Source organism: Apodemus sylvaticus, chromosome 1 (assembly GCF_947179515.1).
Source record: "Apodemus sylvaticus chromosome 1, mApoSyl1.1, whole genome shotgun sequence".
NCBI classification, from domain to species: Eukaryota; Metazoa; Chordata; class Mammalia; order Rodentia; family Muridae; genus Apodemus; species Apodemus sylvaticus.
In genome coordinates this window covers 28,532,963-28,555,136 of record NC_067472.1, presented here as the reverse complement: position 1 = coordinate 28,555,136, position 22,174 = coordinate 28,532,963, and the positions used below count along the sequence as shown (strand labels likewise).

Here is a 22,174-nt window from a genome sequence, read left to right as displayed (position 1 = left end):
TTTATTCGATATAATTTATTTACATTTCAAATGATTTCCCCTTTTCTAGCCCCCCACTCCCCGAAAGTCCCGTAAGCCCCCTTCTCTTCCCCTGTCCTCCCACCCACCCCTTCCCACTTCCCCGTTCTGGTTTTGTCGAATACTGCTTCACTGAGTCTTTCCAGAACCAGGGGCCACTCCTCCTTTCTTCTTGTATCTCATTTGATGTGTGGATTATGGAACTAATACATTTTTAAAAAGACATTAAAGAGGAATATGCCAAGCAAAGAAATATTTGCACTTATAAAATCAAGAGACTTTCAGAAAAGCTTAAAAGCATGCAAAAAGCTAAAGCTGTAAGTCACCACCATGTATCCTAAGAATTGTTAAAATTTCCTCAGAAACTTCTTTCCTAGCATTTAGTCCTGCTATAAAATCAAGATGACTAAATTTAGAAAGAATCTTATGGTATATGAGGTTGGGGATTTTGGGTACCAAATTTGCAACATCTTCTGGGTTAGACAAAAAATCTTTTAAACCAGTAAAGAGGGCAGTTGGAACCTTCATGTCTTCCACATTGTATACTGGAGGAGTAGTCTGAAGGAAAAGGACAAAGAGCAATGCGTTAACAAAAAAGTTGACAAAAATTCAACAAAACATCAATCAAAACAGCAAACTCCCCATGGCTTATTCTCATCCGTGACAGTATGAGAAGTGCCCACTATTACATCCATAGAAATCATTGATCTCGGCCTCTGCCAGGTAAAAATTAATCTTATTTTTATGTTTGCTCACTTTAGTTTTGTCACACCTTCCATCTATGTTATCTATTCTTCTTTCTTGCTGGAATTCTCCCCTCTCAGTATCCTTAATCTTGAGGTTACTGCTAAGTGCTACTAGCCCCTATTATAGTGGTCTGTCATCCAAGCTTGAATCATACACGTCCCAAGTCCTGAACCTGGATCTTTACATGTGAAACGACTATATCAATAAATGTCTGATAAATCCCACATAACTTTGAGAGATTCAAATGATGTTTTAGGGAGAACATTGTCACAGTATCATCATACAAAAGATAATGGTATTCATTTTGATTCTACTCAAAGTTCCATGCAGTCCCTCTTCTTTTTTTCTTATTTATTTATTTATTTATTTATTTATTTATTTATTTATTTATTTATTTATTTTTATTTACATTGCAAATGATTTCCCCTTTTCTGGGTCCCCACTCCCCGCAAGTCCCATAAGCCCTCTTCCGTCCCCCTATTCTTCCATCTACCCCTTCCCACTTCCCTGTTCTGGAATTCCCCTATACTCTTGCACTGAGTCTTTCCAGAACCAGGGCCCACTCCTCTATTCTTTTTGGACATCATTTAATTTGTGGATTATGTCCTGGGTATTCAAAGTTTCTAGGCTAATATCCACTTATCAGTGAGTGCATACCATGATTGATCTTTTGAGACTGGGTTACCTCACTTAGTATGATGTTCTTCCCTTCTTAAGAAAAATGAAATATTCCAAGTCTTATTTAAAATCAAAGGTTAGATTTCTTATACTATATTGCTTTTGTAAGGATCAGATCATTGAATCTCAAGAAGAGACTTACCTGATTGTAGTGTTGCATATTCAGGGATTGACTTCCCCAATCATAAGCCTTAAATACACCACTTCTAATTGCCTTAAATACAGAGAAAACATACCATTACTTACAAAGCCTTAGATGATGATAGAACCAACATTTATTGAGTTCTATTGCCTCTTTTTACAGTAATTACACATTGGCCCACATAAACCCAGTGCATTTCCTATAGCTCCTATAGGACCCTATAGCTCCAGTTCACGTGTATCTATCTTAATGATATTTATTGTCCGATCAATGGCTACTAAATTAAACCCCTAGAGATTTACGGATTTTATGAATAAGTATAAAAAGGACCTTGAAAATAATTTTACTTTTATAACACCTCAAACAAAATATATTTTATAACCATTTTAATAATAAACTGTATCAATTAATATGTATTTGACAGCAAGAAAAGTCAGTAAGAAGCTGAGAAAATAACATCCATGAATGATAAAAGCTTAGTGTTTTATTCAAAAGTGTTATTTCATTTTATGCTATATTTAGTTTTAGTAGTATGTAGCAAATCTCATGTTATATTTTTTAGTTATCCAATATGTTTAACTATAAGAACCTAAATTAATGCTTACAAGAAGAATAATTTATATAATAAAATTTGTACTCTTCATATATAATTTCATTTGCATACTTGTTCTTTCATTTTACACAATACAAGAATTTTCAAAAGACGTTAAGATAACATTAACTTGAAAATTCGGATCAGCATTTGGAGTGCCACCCTGCTGCCGCCACCTTCTCTCCCTGACGGAGCAGAGCAGCAGCATCAGGTACTGAGATATCCCGAGTTTAAGATCTCTGGGGGGGCACAAACCGCTGGGAGTCTGCCTGCGCCCAGGACCCGGGTAGATCAGCGGTTCATCTGTGTGCCAGCTGGTCGTGGGTCCTGTGCCCTAAGTGGTGATCAGCACTTGGAGTGACTTCCCGCCGCCATCTTCCCTCCAAGACAGAGCAGAGCACCAGGTACTGAGATACCGGGAGCTTAAGATCTCTGGGGGCACAAACCGCTGGGGGGGGGTCTTCCTGCGCCCAGGACCTAGGCAGATCAGCGGTTCACCTGTGTGCCAGCTGGTCTTGGGTCCTGTGCCCTAAGAGGTGATCAGCATTTGGAGAGATTCCTGCCTCCATTTTCGCTCCCTGATGGAGCAGAGGGGCAGCACCAGGTACTGAGATAACCTGAGTTTAAGATCTCTGGTGGCACAAACTGCCGGGAGTCTGCTTGTGCCCAAGACCTGGACAGATAAGTGGTTCATCTGTGTGCCAGCTGGTCGTGGGTCCTGTGACCTATGGGGTGATCAGCACTTGGAGTATCTCCCCAATGCCATCTTCGCTCCATGACAGAGCAGACAGAGAGCACCAGGTTCACTGAGACAACCCAAGTATAACATTGCTTGGGGCAAAACACAGTGTGCTCCAACTGCACACAAGAGGAGGGCAGAACATTAGCAATCTGTGCCAGGGGAAACCCAGTCATCCAGTATTGTGGAAATAGCCTTACAGGCTCACAGGAGGTTGATGCACCAGCCAGCCACAACAAGACCAACTAACACCAGTGAGAACTAGATGGCAAAAGGCAAACGTAGGAATGTTACTAACAGAAATTAAGGCAATATAGCAGCATCTGAACCCAATTCCCCAACAGAAAGTCCTGGATACCCCAAAACACCAGAAAAATAAGATTTGGATTTAAAATTACTGGTCATGATGTTGTTAGAGGAACACATGAAGCACATAAATAAATCGCTTAAAGAAATTCAGGAGAAAACAGATCAAACTTTAGAAGCCCTTACAAGGGAAACACAAAAATCATTTAAAGAAATTCAGGAAAATATGGGTCAAAAGATAGAAACCAATAAAGAGGAAATGCAAAAATCACTTAAAGAAATACAGGAGAACTTGGGTCAACAGACTGAGGTCATGAAAGAGGAAACACAAAAATCTCTTAAAGAATTACAGGAAAACACAAACAAGCAAGTGAAGGAGCTGAGCAAAACCATCCAGGATCTAAAAACAGAAGTAGAAACAACTAAGAAATCACAAAGGGAGACAACTTTGGAGATAGAAAACCTTGGGAAGAAATCAGGGGCCTTAGATGCAAATAGCAACAACAGAATACAAGAGATAGAAGAAAGAATCTCAGATGCCGAAGATACCACAGAAACCATGGACTCAACAGTCAAAGAAAATGCAAAATGAAAAAAGCTTGAAACCCCAAACATCCAGGAAATCTAGGACACAATGAGAAGACCAAACCTAAGGATTATAGGCATAGATGAGAGTGAAGATTTACAACTTAAAGGGCCAGCAAATAGCTTCAACAAAATTATGGAAGAAAACTTCCCTATCCTAAAGAGAGAGATGCCCATGAATATACAAGAAGCCTACAGAACTCCAAACAGACTGGACCAGAACAGAAATACCTCCCATCACATAATAATCAAAACCCTAAATGTACTAAACAAAGAAAGAATATTAAAAGCAGTAAGAGAAAAAGGCCAAGTAACATAAAAAGGAAAACCTATCAGAATTACACCAGACTTCTCACCAGAGACCATGAAAGCTAGAAGATCCTGGGCAGATCTCATGCAGACTCTAAGAGAACACAAATGCTAGCCAAGACTACCATACCCAGCAAAACTCTCAGTCACTATAGATCGAGAAACCAAGATATTCCATGACAAAACCAAATTTACACAATATCTTTCTACAAACCCAGCCCTACAAAGGATAATAGGGGGGAAACACCAATACAAGGGGGGAACTTCACCCTGGAAAAAGCAAGATAGTAACCTTCTTTCATCAAACCCAAAAGAAGATAAGCATTCAAAAATAAAATTAGCATCAAAAATGACAGGAAGCAATAATCACTATTCCGTAATACCTCTTAACATCGATGGACTCAATTACCCAATAAAAAGACACAGACTAACAGACTGGACACATAAACAGGACTCTACATTTTGCTGCATACAGGAAACACACCTCAGTGTCAAAGACAAAAGCTATCTTAGGGTAAAAGGCTGGAAGACAATTCTACAAGCAAATGGTCTCAGGTAACAAGCCAGAGTAGCCATTCTAATATCAGATAAAATTGACTTTGAACCTAAAATCATCAAAAGAGACATGGAAGGACACTTCTTGCTGGTCAAAGAAAAAATCCACCAAGAAGAACTCTCAATTCTGAACATCTGCTCCAAATGCAAGGGCACCCTCATTCATAAAAGAAACTTTACTAAAGCTCAAAGCACACATTGCACCTAACACAATAATTGTGGGTGACTTCAACACCTCACTCTCCTTAATGGACCGATCAGGAAAACAGAAACTAAACAGGGACACAGTGAAACTAATTGAAGCTTTGGACCAAGTGGATTTAACATATATATATATATCAAAAGAATATACCCTTTTCTTAGCACCTCATGGTACCTTCTCCAAAATTGATCATATAATTGGTCACAGGACAGACCTCAACAAATATAAGAAGATCAAAATAATCCCATGCCTCCTATCAGATCACTATGGTGTAAAAGTGGTCTTCAATAGCAACGAAAACAACAGAAAGCCCACATACACATGGAAACTGAACAATACTCTACTCAATGATACTTTGGTCAAAGAAGAAATAAAGAAAGAAATCAAAGACTTTTTACAATTTAATGAAAATAAAGGCACACCATACCCAAATTTATGGGACACAATTAAAGCAGTGCTAAGAGGAAAACTCATAGCCCTGAGTGCCTCCAAAAAGACACTGGAGAGAGCATACACTAGAAGCTTAAGGGCACAACTGAACCCTGGAACAAAAAGAAGCCAATTCACCCAGGAGGAGTAGAAGGAAGAAAATCATCAAACTCAGGGCTGAAATCAGTCAAGTAGAAACAAAGAGAACCATACAAATAATCAACAAAACCAGAAGCTGGTTCTTTGAGAAAATCCACAAGATAGATAAACCCTTAGCCAGACTAACCAAAGGGCACAGAGACAGTATACAAATTAACAAAATTAGAAATGAAAAGGGACATTATAACCACAGAAACTGAGGAAATTCAAAAAATCATCAGATCCTACTACAAAAGCCTGTACTCAACACAACTGGAGAATCTAGAGAACCAAATTCAAGAACACATCAAAACCATCATCCACCACGATCAAGTAGGCTTCATTGCAGGTATGCAGGTATGGTTCAATATATGGAAATCCATCAATGCTATCCACTACATAAACAAACTCAAAGAAAAAAAACACATGATCATTTCATTAGATGCTGAAAATGCATTTGACAAAATTCAGCATCCTTTCATGCTTAAAGTCTTGGAAAGAACAGGAATTCAAGGCCTATATCTAAACATAGTAAAAGCAATATACAGCAAACTGGTAGCCAACATCAAACTAAATGGAGAGAAACTTGAAGCAATCCTACTAAAATCAAGGACTAGACAAGGCTGCCCCCTCTCTCTATATCTTTTCAATATAGTTCTTGAAGTCCTAGCTAGAGCAATTAGACAACATAAGGAGGTCAAAAGGATACAAATTGGAAAGGAAGAAGTCAAACTATCACTATTTGCAGATGATATTTATAGTATACTTAAGTGACCCAAAAAACTCCATCAGAGAACTCCTATAGCTGATAAACAACTTCAGCAATGTGACTGGTTATAAAATCAACTCAAGCAAATCAGTAGCCTTCCTAAGGATAAGCAGACTAAGAAAGAAATTAGGGAAATGACACCCTTCACAATAGCCACAAACAACATAAAGTATCTTGGTGTGACTCTAACCAAACAAGTGAAAGATCTATATGACAAAAACTCAGGTCTCTGAAGAAGGAAATTGAAGAAAACCTCAGAAATGGAAAAATCTTCCATGCTTGTGGATTGGCAGGATTAATATAGTTAAAATGGCTATCTTGCCAAAAGCAACCTACAGATTCAATGCAATCCCCAACAAAATCCCAACTCAGTTCTTCTTAGAGTTAGAAAGAGCAATCCTCATATTCATTTGGAATAACAAAAACCCAGGATAGCTAAAACTATTCTCAACAATAAAAGAACTTCTGGGGGAAGCAGTATCCCAGACCTCAAAATTACTACAGAGTAATAGTATTAAAAACTGCATGGTATTGGTACAATGACAGGCAAGTGGATCAATGGAATAGGATTGAAGACCCAGAAATGAACCCACATACCTATGGTCACTTGATCTTCGACAAAGGAGCTGAAAACATCCAGTGGAAAAAAGATAGCCTTTTCAACAAATGGTGCTGGTTCAATTGGAGGTCAACATGCAGAAGAATGCGAATTGATCCATTCTTATCTCCTTGTACTAAGCTCAACTCCAAATGGATCAAGGACCTCCACATAAAACCTGACACACTGAAACTAATAGAAAAGAAACTGGGGAAGACCCTTGAGGACATGGGCACAGGGGAAAAGTTTCTGAACAGAACACCAATAGCTTATGCTCTAAGATCAAGAATTGACAAATGGGACCTCATAAAATTACAAAGTTTTTGTAAGGCAAAGGACACTTTCAAAAGGACAAAACAGCAACCAACAAATTGGGAAAGAATCTTCATCAACCCTAAATCTGACAGAGGGCTAATATCCAATATATACAAAGAATTCAAGAAGTTAGACCTCAGAGAACCAAATAACCCTATTAAAAATGGGGTACAGAGCTAAACAAAGAATTTTCACCTGAAGATCTTCAGATGGCTGAGAAGCACCTTAAGAAATGTTCAACATCATTAATCATTAGGGAAATGCAAATCAAAACAACCCTGAGATTTCACCTCACACAAGTCAGAATGGCTAAGATTAAAAACTCCGGAGACAGCAGGTGTTGGCAGGATGTGGAGAAAGAGTAACACTCCTCTACTGCTGGTGCATGATGGTACAACTATTCTGGAAATCAGTCTGGCGGTTCCTCAGAAAACTGGGCATGACACTTCCGGAGGACCCTGCTATACCACTCCTGGGCATATACCCAGAGGATTCCCTGGTATACAATAAGGACACATGCTCCACTATGTTCATAGCAGCCTTATTTATAATATCCAGAAGCTGGAAAGAACCTAGATGTCCCTAAATAGAGGAATGAATACAGAAAATGTGGTATATTTACACAATGTAATACTACTCTGCAATTAAAAACAATGAATTCATGAAATTCTTAGGCAAATGGTTGGAACTGGAAAATGTCATCCTAAGTGAGGTAACCCAATCACAAAGGAATTCACATGGAATGCAATCACTGATAAGTGGATATTAATTAGCCCAGAAGCTCTGAATTCTCAAGACACAAATAGCATATCAAATGATACCGAAGAAGAGGGAAGGAGGGGACCCTGGTTCAGAAAAGACTTGATCCAGCATTTTAGGGGAGTACCAGGACAGGGAAATTGGAGGGGGGTGATTGGGAAGTGGGTGGGGGGAAGAGGGCTTATGAGTCCAAAGGGGAGTGAAAAACTGGGAAAGGGGAACGCATTCAGAATGTAAACAAAGAATATAGAAAATAAAAAAAAATCAAAAAAGAAAATTCTTTCTATCAAAAATAAGAAAAACTTAAGAAATTATAATGATCAGGAGTAAATAACAGAATTTAAGGGTGTTGCAGAATCCAGAATAGAATTTTGTCAACAAAGCATTGTAAAGCACCATGTCTTAGTATGTAAAATATTCTGATTTGTTGATAATGGGATAATAGAATAAAAATTTCATACCCTTAAGACACATGATATGCAATGTATAGAGAATTACATGGTATATCTTTTAACAGAATTGAAAAGCAAAACAAAAAATCCAAAATGCCAAAAATCCTTCTAAGATGACTTGCTCCCTGTTTAGGTACCAGTTTAGGTCTTGTCAAATGACATTAATATGGTCACCTGGTTCTATCCACAATGCCTTGATCGCAAAGCCAACTGGAGAAAGATTTTTCTGAAATTTACAAAGGAGGAAGGTCTCAAAAGCAGAAGGTAGGAAAGAGACATATTTTTACCTGACCATAATGTATAAGAATTTGAACTGATGTTCCTGCTAGACTGTGTGCTATGTACACATCAACACGGCTCTAGGAGAAAATAAGATACACCATACATTTGTTAGTATTTTATTTCCTTTCACAGAAATAATTTCTTTCAAAAGAGTGAGGCTGTATTACTTCCATATAAAAAGAACAGTGGGTTTTGCAAAGGACCCATCTTCAATTCCAAGCAGTCATATGGAGGCTCACAGACACCTATAGCTCCAGTTCACGTGTATTCAGTTACCCCTATGTGCATCAGAATGTGAACTAACATACATACAAGTAAAACACTCATGCACATAAATAAAAAGGTAAAAGCTATATATCTCCAATCAGTTTATAATGAAAGTCTTGATTTTGACCATAGGAAGGAATCTAAATATTATTTTTACAATAAGGAAGTTTTTCATTTTTAATTTTTTGAAACAAATGTCCAATTACATCACTTTTCACTTTGTCTGCCCTCCAAACCCTATCACCTATACTACTTTGCTCTCTCTAAAATTTATGAATTATGAAGTCTTTTTTAAATTTTTGATACATATTTCTTAATACATAAATACAACCTTCTTAAGCCATATAATGTTACTTGGATGTCTATTATTTCAAGGCTCACCACTGAGTTTTGTTAAGTAAAAATAGTGCTCACCCCAAAAGTTTGGTGTGAGTTTCTCACAAGAGTTGACTAATTGTTTTTAACAATACATACACATTTTGTATGTTTTGATGTTAAGTTGTTCAAAGGATGTGGTTTGTTAAGAGGGCAGAAGATTTAACAAAGCTCAGATATCAACAAAATCTGAGTCAGTTCATTTACTTTTCTTGTCATGCATATGATGGAGACTATGTGAAAATTGATCCCTTGTCATAAGTCCCATGGTTCACAGCTATTGTTTGCCTACTAAGTATATTTCTTGTATAACAACAACAACAACAACGACAACAGCAGCAGCAACAACAACAACAACAGCAAAAAGAATTTCTTTTTGTTAATGATTCATATTTTATGTGATAGTTTACGTGGAGCTATCCTTAATTCTGGAAGAAAAGTGTTGAATGGGGTGATCAGTTACTTGAATGATAGCAGATGCATTCACTGAACTAAGTAGAAGAAAAGACAAAACTCATCCATACCCGATACCCAGCTATTCATTCATAATTGGTGGGCAAGAGACTTTCTGTGCTCTCATGTTGGAACTTGGAATTGTATGCAAAGCACATCTTGATTTTCATAAGTACCAGACTAAATGAATTTAAATTAATTTACCAGATACAGTTGTTATCTTAGCAACACACACACACACACACACATGAAGAATTTGAAAGAAAACAACACCTACCATATTTAACTGGTCTTTAGCATATCCAGTCAGGGAGCCTAGTAGGGCAGCACACCCAGCATCAACCAATGTAATATCACAAACATGTTCAGACACCTTATTGAAAGCCACGGTAGGTAAGAATTCTTTTTCACCAAAAAGAAGCTGAAATTGACAAATGTGAAGAGCAGCTCTTAGTGTGAGAAAGTGTTTTGTCTGCTAGACATACGATGTTTATAGGAAAGGAGACATAGCGCAAAACTACTGTGTGTTACTGAAAGGTGGATTGGTTTAGTTCATCGATTATGACATTCACTACATGATTTGATAAAATGTGCCAGATTTATTTTTAATCAGTTGACATTGAATGAAATATTCTGAGAATCATGAACATTGTGGGGTGACAGAAATCTTTTTGATTCTTTATTGGGGAGGGTTTACTGTTGGTTAATGCCTGGTGGACCGGTTGAGCTAAACACTGTATAGAAATGGCTATATTTTGAAGTATGCTTAGCATAAATGAAAACATGTCAGCACAAAAGCTTGTGAACGAGTAAACCAGGAAAAAAACACTGAAAACTCTGTCAGTAGTGGTATACAGATTAAATAAGTATGTTATGTTTATACAACAGATTGTTATTCTTTCGCAGAAGAGGTTCCTGTAATGCTACACCATAGATGAACTAACAGTATTTACACCAACTGAGATAGCAAAGACAGAGGATCCAAAGCACATGATTCCATCTAAGATCAAGAGCTTTAACAGACACACAGGTGATTCGAGGATGCTGGGGGAAATGAGAGAGTGACAGCTTCATTTAGAAATGATATCAGATAGTGTTAATTGAAACACACACAAAATAGAAAACAAGAGTTCTCAAACACTGCATATTAGGCTGTGAGAGAGTGTAACATGAAAAATAGGACTCTAGGGGCTGGAGGGATGGCTCAGAGGTTAAGAGTACTAGCTGTTCTTTAGAGGTCCTGAGTTCAATTCCCAGCAACCACATGGTTGCTCACATGGTGTCTCTGCAATGTAATCTGGTGCCCTCTTCTGGCCTGCAGGCATGCATGCAGAATAAATAAATAAATTGTAAAAAAATTTGAAAAAGAAAAATATGACTTTAAGTGGCTGAGTGTTACATTGCACATCTGTTACCCAAAGATAATTCCCAGCTTTTTAATATTTATAACCAAATGAGATTTGGAAAAGTCCAAGGTAGCTAAAGTTTCCATCCAAGGAGAATGAAGTGAAATTCAGAGATCTTCATTGATTCTACTCTGCACATCTAGTTGAGGAAACAAACTCAAGGCCAGGCAATGGAATTGGAAAGACTCAGGAGTGCTGAAGGTTTGAGTTAAGACTGTATCCAAGCAGCACAAGAATTAAATGTTTTAACAGCGATTAGACTGTAACTAGCCTAGAGGGTAAAATTAGACTTCTTTTTTGCAAACCTTAGATTCTGGCCTTCTGTATCTATCAGTGGAATAATATGGGGAGACTATGTGGTAATAAAGCCAATGACACAAAATATGGCCATGGATTTTAGACAAATTGTATCTTTCCTAATTTAAAATTGAATAATCTAAGTAGTTCTGTCTCTGTTTGAAGACAGTGATAGAAAATTTGAAAGTGAAATACTTGGTAAGATAAACTATACCAGAAAACATTTCCAAAGATTATCTGATACAAAGTGTTATCCCTAAAATTATTCACATACATACAAGCAACACTGAATGGACTTAGAGGTTAGGTATATGTGTGTGTAATGGTGATACTTAAAGAGACAGTCATGAATTTGCTGCGAGGGAGCGGGCACAGGGGACTTGGAAGAGAATAGGGAGGGATGGGAAAAATGTAGATAAAGTACTAACATATAAAATTCCCCAAAATAAAAAATAAATTAACATGAAGCAGGTAAAAAACTAAAAAATATAGTTAAAAGAAAAACACAGCCACACTAAGGAACGTGCACAGGACAAAGCACAGGCCATAGCCATTGAGGGAGGCTATGCAGGAGAATGAGCACTTGATTGTGCTGGTAGATCTCATCTTCAGCAATATTATTTTGAAAATTTTAAGTATATCACCACTTACAGTTCATCACAAACCTTGAAAGTCTTTGGGGAGAAATAAGCTGGAAGGCGCCCAGAACCTTTGACATATTTAACAGTATAAATTGGAGCTATTAAAATGCTGAGTTTAATCTTTTCAGCCAGTTCTTGATTTGTTGCAAATGCCCCCAGACCTGAAATAAATAATATATATATGTACGTATATATGTGTGTATTGTATAGTTGCTGTTCCCCCTTCTTAATACTTTTGCATAGTTATGGTTTTTTTCCACAGAGATTGTGTTTGCTCTTTGCCAGACATTTAAACTTTTTCCTGAAGATTTCCTTTAAGTTACCTATCTGTTCAGTTTGCTTCCCCCGCCCCCACTTACTGTGAATGAGGCTGTTTATGTCTGACCATTAGGAAAAAACTAGTCTGGAAGAGAAAAAATATTCTGCTCTTTAAGAGATTTCTCTAATAACTTCTGGGATTCTGTTACTTTGGCATTTTCTTCTCTGAGCGCTTGTACCTAGTTTCCCTTTGTTTCCTCTTCTGGCCAATGTGAATCTTGTTTACAGTTTTAAGGACTTACTGACAGCCTTTGTGTTTTTGATTGCTGGCTCACATATCTGAGTAGCCAGACTGACCATTTTTAAGGATCAGCTCAGCACTTTTAAAAATTAAAATCTTCCCTGACTGTTGGAAAAGACACCTAGCCAAAATTTCATATATTTATTTTTAATGATTTCTAGTCATTTATACTTCCACATGTCCTCCATGTAGCATCTCCAGCCCATTCATGCAGGTGCATACTTATATATAAATCTACCTATCTATCTGCAATCATTCTGTCTGTATAAATTATACAAATGGACACATTTGTTAGAAATATCTTCCCTGAGAGTCAGACAGTAGCAACCATCTGCCCTTGGTCACATTTGTTCTTTGAAATAAACCCAAACAATATCAATCAAAGCTGTGTGAGAGATGACCAAGACAGTGGAGACATTCATAAAGCATTTTCTAAGAAAAATGGACACTCCAATTTTCAACATGTACAATGCCATTTGAGAAAGAACATACGTGTGTGCACGTGCACACACACACACACACACACACACACACACACACACTAAACACAGTGAGTATTTAGTCTCAGAAGTTCTAGGTATAGAGAACCCTAGGAGTACTTCACATATGTACTTCATTTAAATATTTTTTGTGTTAGAAATTATGATTTCAACATTTGACACTTTAAAGCAGGATACAGTTGTTATCATCTGGCAGAGCTTCTCTGTGTTTTATAAGGAGGTGTAAATTATATGTGTATATTTGTATTCTTCAGGATACAATTCCAGCATTGTCCTTTTTTACGTACCAATAAGGGTTCCTTGAGAATGGCCAATATAGTAAATCTGCTTTTGTCCTGTTTTCTCCAGAATGAAATTAATGGTGGCTGGAAGGTCATATGTTATCATTTGATCAAAACTGCAAGAAAATAGAATGGAGAGAAGGTGATGTAGTCACTAACCAATAAGTAATTAATTTCTGTTTTAAATGATGTCTCCATGTGATCTATGTGAAGGGAGACATGGTTAGCAAAGTGGTGGCAATTATCAATTACTACCCACATGTTCACTATGTTACCATCTTATGATCTTTGTGATCACGAATTTCCCATGACATTTGTCCACAATTATACACATTGCAGAGAATTAAGCTTGCACTGCTATGTCTACAGTGAATGAATTGTTAGACTTCTTATAACTTTTGGTTGAGAGCCAAATTTCTAAAAATTCTAGGTTCTTCCACATGAAAATTATATGATTTAAAATCGGGAAACAGGAACTCTTCCCCAAGCTCCTACTGGGTGAATGAGGGAGAGAGAGAGGTACAAAGATGAAAATGTAAAGGAAGTTGATATTATACGTATAATATTCTATGTCTCTCTGACACAAAGCACTCATCTGTACAATTGGCCTTTAACAAATTATCAGCAGTATCAGCTGAGGAGGCAGCTCATTGGAAAACAATTGAGGAGTCTGATTCACAAGACCCACCTTTAAAATAAACAGCCAGGTATGTTGTTGCTTACTTGATATCCCAGCAATGCAGAAGCAGAAATAATTTAAACACCCAGCCTATCCTACTTAGAGATTGCCCAGTCAGACCCAGTGTGTCTAAGGAATGACACTTGAATTTGTGCTCTGACCCTCACATGAATACCTGTACATGAATATGCGTGTTTCATACACACAAGCTTGTACACACACACACACACACACAAATCAGAATACACGCTTAAATAAAAAGTAATTGAGAAAGGTTTTATGCAAATCTCTGTTTCCCAAATCATTGTTTTAAATATAGCAAATTTACTTCAATGAAACAATTTTATACACGGGTGAGCCCTTTGATAAGACTCAGTGAACAAAGGCACTTGCTACCAAGCTGGTTGTACCGACTTTATCCCAAGGACCAACATGGATAAAGGATATAGTGAACTTTCTTAAGTTGTTTCCTGGCCTCCAAACACATACTGAAGCATTCACACACACACACACACACACACACACACACACACACACACACTGCATGATTTTTAAAATAACTGGATTGATTAGAAAACTATTTACTTTCAAGAAGAGAAAAATAGTCTACAATGAGAATTTTATTATGATTATTAAGTGTAGTAATAATCATAATACAAAGGCCCAAACAATATCATCCAAATCAATCTTCTAAAAACACTCTAAGTGAAATGCCTTCAATCCAGTTCCTCAATATTATTTAACCATTAAAACATTTGACATTCTTTTAAGACAAAAGTAGAAATCACATGGAGTTGTTCCCTACCTAAAAGCCCAGAATTCTTTAGAATCTGGGTTGAGGGTCACGTGTTTCTTTGCCCAGGTACTTCCTCGGCTGTTTCCCAACCACACATCATACCCAGCATCTGCTAGAATGAAGGCCAGGCTGTTGTTGGGAGGATTGAAAACCCATACACCAGCAGTTGAAAACAAGCCATGGAGACAAAATACTACCATCTTCGGGGCTGCAAAAACAATCAGGAAAATGCTTCATACCATTAGCATCTAATGAAAATGTAAGCAAGAACATCAAACACTCATAATGAAACTAAAAGATTTTGACACCAGCACACAGACATGTGCTAAGATTTCCTTTCACTTTTGTCAGTTAATGTCGATCATATGGAACTGGGCAAAAGAAGAGTCATTTCTACAGGACCTTGGTCTCCCTCCTACCTCACCCTCCTCAACCATAAATTTCATTACATATGCTAATCCTTTAGATTTTATAGTTTGTAGTTATTTCAAAGGAATGATTCATACCTTATAAAATCCCAGAGACAAATATACAGAAATACCAATAATTAAACATATAAAGATTAATATGCAGTGTCTTTTAAGACTCACTGGACTCTAAGAACATCCAGGGCTTCTAGGTAGATATGAGGAATGAACCAGGTCTCATGTATTACCATCTGGAGCCTAAACTATGAATGGGCACAATAGGAAACCAAGGGATCTCCCAGATGCTGTGCGCTTGTAAATAATTTAGGGGCTCAGCACCATCTGTAGAAACACATCCTCGTAGTGACCAATGAAAGCTAGGCTCCTTTAAGCCCCAGCTTTAGTCATGGGAATCCGGGAGCTCCATTGCTCTTCAGAAATTACTCAATTTGGAGGTAACTATTTAGCAAGTCATTGCTTAGCATGCCATTGCCTGAGGGTGCTGACAGCTCCACTGTTTCTCTCACTCAGATCTTACCTGAACTGTTAGCATTATTCTTCCCGTGAGGAATTCGGTTAATTGGAAGAATGTAGCCATCATCAGTCACAACCTCATATTCTTCACTTGGATATTCCCAGTGTCTAATAATCTGACTCTACAACAGAAGAGACACCATAACGGATTTCATGAATCTTGTTTTATACACACTCACTTTTCATGACCCTTAAAATAGAATTATTTCTTCTTGGTATTAAGTCATCATTCTGCTAATTTCAGATTGCAAGAGGTTCAAAAATTTAGAAAGGATGAAATAGGCCAATAGAGATAAAGCAAATGCATTTAATTTTATTGGTGATAAGAATAGTATAGAAAATAAATCTACCTGAAGACCAAGATATACCATTCTTGGGCATATACCCACAAGATGCCCCACCATGCCACAGGGGCACATGTTCCTGTATATTCATAGCAACCTTATTTGTAATAGTCAAAAGTTCTAACCAACACAGTTGTCTGACCAATGGAAGAATGGATACAGAACATGTGGTTCATTTACACAATGGAATACAGCTCAGCTATTAAGAATGAAGGTATCACAAGTTTATCAAGCAAATGGATGGAACTAGAAAACATTCTGAGCGAGGTAACTCAGACCCAAAAGGACATGCATGGTATGTACTCACTAATAAGCCAAAAAAAAAAAAATACAGAATACCCAGGACATAGCAAGCTTAACAAGCTGTAGGACCCAAGTGAGGATGCCTCAATCCCACTTGGGAGGGGAAGAAAGCAGTCGTGATGGAGAGGGAGGGAGGGTCCTGGGTGGGACAGGGGATAGTGAAGGGAAGAGGAGAACATCATCAGTATTGGGGGGAGGGCTAAGCAGGACTAAAGCCCTGAGGGCCAGTAGAAGTAATGGAAACAGGCAAGCTCAGGAGGTAGGAGGTTGGGCAGACCCTTCAGAATGTAGCAGAGACCTGGGAGGTGAGAGACACTCAGGACTCAAAAGGAGGGACCTCGGATAAAATGCTCCACAGTGGGGACTGGGAACTTGTAGAATCCACATCCAGTGGAGGGACAAGTAGAAGGGATGGGGTTGCCATCCCACAGTCAAAAGCTCTGGCCCAGAATTGTTCCTGTCTGAAGGAACTGCAGGGAAAAAATAGAGAAGAGCCTGAGAGAAAGGAAGTCCAGTGACAGGCCCAAATTGGGATCCAGCCCAAGTGGAGGCCCAGGCCTCTGACACTGTTCCTGATGCTGTGGTGTGCTTGCAGACAGGGGCCTAGCATGGCTGCCATCTGAGAGGCCCCCAAAAAATCAGCTGAAAGAGTCAGATGCAGGTACCAGCACCCAAGCAATGTACTGGACAGAAGCCGGGGACACCAGTGATTGAAGGGGAAAAACTGGAAGAAGCTGAGGAGGAGGGTGGGCGAGCCCTATGCAAAGTGGGCAGGCCCTATGCAAAGGGGGCAGGCCCTATGCAAAGGGGGCGGGCCCTGTTCAAAGACCAGAAGCTTCCACTGATCTGGATCCCCCAGATATCTCCAGCACTGAGACACCAACCAGGCAGCATACACCAGCTGATATGAGGCCTCTGAAACATATACAGCAGAGGTTTGCCCTCAGTGAGTCTGTCCTCAGCGAGAGAAGATGTGCTTACCTCTCCAGATACTTGAGGCTCCAGGGAGTGAGGAGGCCTGGTGGGTGGGGTGGGGGGTGAGGACACCCTCTTGGTGATGGGGGATGGTGGGGGAAGGAGGTATGGGATGGGGCGTGGTTGGGAGGGGGGCAGACCTGGATGGGGATGAAGCCCATATAAAAGAGAATAGCTTACAACATTCATGTGAACTTCAGGATTCTTGTTTGGTTCAAATAAACAAAATGTTTTTCCAAATCCATGCACAAGGCACATTGTTGTCAGCAGCCACAGCATTTTAATCCTACAGGGAAATAGTTATTTTTATGAAGGAGCTAAAGATGTGGTATTATCTATCTCAGTTTATTGCATATATATTATGTTCATATGCATTCTCCCATAACTGAAATTTTTCATATAATATAATAAGAACCTTAGATGAACTAAAAAACTTTAAAATGAATACTCACAGCAGTAAACTAAGGAACAAAGAAAAGCTCAGATATAATTAAAGATCAGCTTAGATATAATTAGAATTGACAATATGTTTTATAAAAGCTATCTGTCTGCCCTTAGCTGTTCCTGAAAACAAAATAATTCTAACTTATTTGCTGATAAATACTCACTGATGACTATTTGAGATTTATCCTAAAGAACTAAGATTAGTACGTAATTTATTGGTTAATGATTTTAAAAGTTGCTTAATTCAAAGCCCTTTAGAGTATTGGCATCAGCGTGAGGAGAGGAGAAAAGGTTAACAATAGCAGAGTTGGATAAGAAGCCATGCGAATGGATTTCCCCAGGTTGAAGATGTGCATTCCAAGGAATCCTGTCTAGCCACCATGTCTTTCCTTGCCTTCTTTCACAACTATGTGTAGCACATGTATTCTACCACTGCTCTTTGAACTTCTAGAATATGTGCTTTAAAAAACCAATCATGATCTCTAAATATCTCTTTTCCAGCCCCTTTAAGCCTTATTTTAAAGTGCTATTTGTGTGCAGTTTTAATAATCACAAATTTGTCAATTTTGGCGGAACCCCACAGAATATGGTTTCCTGTCTTTCTTTCATTTTACTTTATTTTATTATTTATTTTCCTGATATCAAGATACCAAGAAAGCTAAAAAAAAAAAGATTTACGTATTAGCCAAATAATCTTATCAATAAAATCAGAGTTGTGAATGTTGCGTCCACTGTCTAAATACCATCTAAATAACATCATGCTCTTTTAACAATGAACCTAAAGCAATACAATTCTTAAATTATCATACTCACTGTTATTGAATATAAATGTTTTTGATTTCTTGTAGTCCAAATGAAATTTTAATTCTCCTTTTCACCATCCTGCTCACTATAAATATACCAAGAATGTATTTTTTGGATGACCTTTCTGAAAAATGGACAGTGCCTACTTTAACCATGAGCTTGGATGCTTGTCAAATCAGACGTCAAATGCTGCAAAGCTTTCATGATCAACATGGTCTCTTGGCTCTGGGTTCATCGCCTGCCAATACCCTCCTTCTCCACATCCTCATCCTCAGTGTGCATCCTGAAGCTTTCTTTAGGTTTTAAGCTGGATAATAACTCATGAGGCTGTATTTTCCTCAAAAAAGTAACTGTAACCATATTACCTGACTGAGTAATTTGAAAGCTGCTGTATACAGAATTACAAAATGAGTCAAGATATAGATGGTGATATACTTTAAAGACATTTTCCCATGTAACTGACTTAAGAGCAGCATGTGTATGAATTTGGGAGATGGTATCTTCAGAACATAAAAATGTCAAAGCATGGATGTTTTAAAACCTTCAGAAATATCTATCCCTCTGTTCCCAGAAAAAATTCTGGCATAGTGATAGAGGGAAATGCATATGATACTACTTGAATGTCTTATGTCTCAGAGTCTATTGCTGGGAGATTGGTGTTCAGAGCTACAGTGTGAACACAATGGAATCTTTTGGAAATGGAACCTTGTTGGAATTACTAGGTCAGGAGGACCTCACCACAAAATGGATCAATGCTGTATTTCAGAAGTAGATCAGGTATTGGTTCAAGTGATGTTTCCAAAGGAAATTTTGTTATAAAAATAAGCAAAACGTGCATTTGCCTTGTCTCTATCACTTGATTCCGAGATGTCTATGTGACCCCCTTCTCCATGCATTTCTTACTGTGTTACATTGCCTAGCATTTTGCCACCCCTAGAGCTGAGCACCCACCATGTTCTAAAATCTACAGAAGACTGAGCCACATGAACCCCTTTTTATAACGCATCCACTGTGTGGTGTGTTCTTCCAGACTCAGAAATTGGGCAAGATCGTTGTCCAAATCTATTCTAAATAAATATTCTTTCTTACAGTAAACATCTTGAGCACAATTACAGCCACTCATAAACTAGACGTGGTGACAACCAAAGGTTTATAAAATTATTATATAAAAATTTAAGTAAAATGTTCTGTCTCATAAGGTAGTTCTACTATTATTAACATTTCCATGTGTTACATTAAAGCTGTATCTATAGGGGCATCTCTGTAAGATCAGTTCACAGGTTATCTCTTGGTGCGTTTTCTCTGGATTTCTAATCTCTGCAATTAGAACTTTTAATCTTTTGTCCGTAGCCAATGACTTGGAATTCCTGTTTTGTACAAACTATTTCTTCATGGAGTATAATTCTTCATTAGTTTGTCTTCCTGGTTTGTTTGTGTTCTGTATTTTGAAGCTAACTCTTCATTGATATTTTCACTGACTGTATAACTAGAGGATAGATTCTCAGTCTACTCCAATGTTGCTGTTTAATCTAATTAAATTTTTTTTTACAATGTGAGTCATTCCAACTTCTCTGTGAATTGGGTTTTTTTTTGTATTTTATTCTAGAATATATAGTTTTATATGACTCTATTTTCTCTTTCTTTTCTTTAATACTTCCCTGTTATATAAGAAATGCACCTGACCAAAAAGGATGAAAACGCTCGTAGAACAGAGACCCAAAAGTACAGTGGTGAATACAAGTATGAATACATATTAAATCACAGTGGAAATACACTATTTCTTTTATTCATTCATTCAGGGGACTATAGTTAAGATTCTGGTCTAACCTCTTAATTTCCTGTAGGAATTAATTCTGAGATCTGGCATGAAGGGTCAAATCTTTAGAGTTCTGATTTTTTTTTAAAAGACAAACATATTTCACTGGTATACATTGTATCAATAATTTCTCAGATTAAAAAGGGAATTATTATCACAACTCATCTCATTTCTGATTTTGTACCTGTCATCTCTGTTTTTGGTCTATCTTCTTCATATGTATATTGGTAGGACCTGATCAGATAATAAGTCAATCATGAACAAAATTTATCTGGCTGGTAAAATTGCTTTTCTGCCTTTCTTCAGACGTAAATAATGAATACATTCCATCCCACGTCACAATGAAACAGGTAGTAACTGATTATTCTGCTATCAATATTTCATGTTGAATTTAAAGTGTTTAAGCTAACCATAGACTCTAATAAAACTTAAAATGCAGTTTGCTGAACTAAATATATCTTAAAAATAATCTATGGAGAAATATTGGAGGACAAAATGTAGAACTGATCATGGTTGCTCAAGCCACACCCAGGAGGTGAAAATAGGAGGATCACCCCTGGGATTCATTGGGGGGGGCTTTACTACACAGTGAGTTCCTGGGTAACCATGGTCATGTACACTTATTCCTGGATACAGGCTGTATAACATCAAAGACCCAAACTTTACTGGGTCACAGGCCTCATAGAATTTATAGTTAAAATCATCCTTTCTCAAGAGTGTTTTCTAACAGATTTTTTTACCAATAGAATTTGACCAGGTCTATATGACTGCCCAGTTCTTATATACAGACTTGTCTATGTTTTCATATATATTCCCAACCTCACCAAACATTAGTTCTACATACATATGCTTTATCAATAGTTAATATTTGCTAAGGAGAAGAATGACATATAAGATATATTACAGTAAGCCATATCAAAATTCTTTCTCATGTTCCCATATTCTGGTTTGTAAAGAAGTGTTTGAAGAAAGCCAAAATAAGGGTCGCTCTCCTCAGCTTCTTCCAGATTTCCCCCAATTCAACCACAGCAGCTTCTGTCCATTGGTTGGGTGCTAATATCTCCATCTTACTCTTTCAGTTACTTTTTGGGTCTTTCAGAGGGCAGTCATCATAGCCCATTTTTTGAGAGCGCTCCATAGCCTCAGCAATAGTGTCAGGTCTTGGGGCTTCCCATTAAGTAGGATCCCACTCTGGGCCTGTCGCTGGACCTTCTTTTCCTCAGGCTCATCTCCATTTCTGTCCTGGGATTGCAACCCCATCCCTCACCTGATGCCCTGTCTTTCTGCTAGAGGTGAACTCTACAAGTTCTCTCTCCCCAATGTAGGGCATTTCATCTAAGGTCCCTCTCTTTGAGTCCTGAGAGTCTCTCATCTCTCAGGTCTCTGGTATATTCTGGAGGGTTCCCCCAACCTCCTACCTCCTGTGGTTGCATGTTTCCCTTTTTTCTGCTGTTTTTCAGGGATCTCAGTCCTTTGTTCCCACCCAATACAGGATGATGTTCTACTCTCCCCTCTTCTCCTTTCTCTTTCCCTCCCATGTCTCTTCCTCCATCCTTGTGGTTGGTTTCTTCTCCCTCCCAAGTGGGACTGAGGCATCCTCACTTGGGCCCTTTTTGAGTTCTGTGGGCTCTATCTTGGGTGTTGGGCACTTTTTTTGGTTTGGCTAATATGCACTTAT

At 38.0% G+C, this 22,174-nt stretch overlaps 1 protein-coding gene across 1 annotated transcript; it reads right to left on the bottom strand.

Moving 5' to 3' along the window:
- Positions 1-327: 327 nt before the first annotated feature.
- LOC127677468 (tear acid lipase-like protein) lies at positions 328-17,711 on the bottom strand. Its single transcript, XM_052172553.1, has 9 exons — positions 17,613-17,711; positions 15,815-15,932; positions 14,879-15,077; positions 13,401-13,510; positions 12,079-12,215; positions 9,988-10,131; positions 8,621-8,692; positions 1,586-1,657; positions 328-576 (listed from the first exon to the last, which is right to left on the bottom strand). The coding sequence occupies exons 1-9, from the start codon at positions 17,709-17,711 to the stop codon at positions 328-330; spliced, it is 1,200 nt and encodes a 399-aa protein (XP_052028513.1).
- Between the last annotated feature and the right edge of the window lie 4,463 nt (positions 17,712-22,174).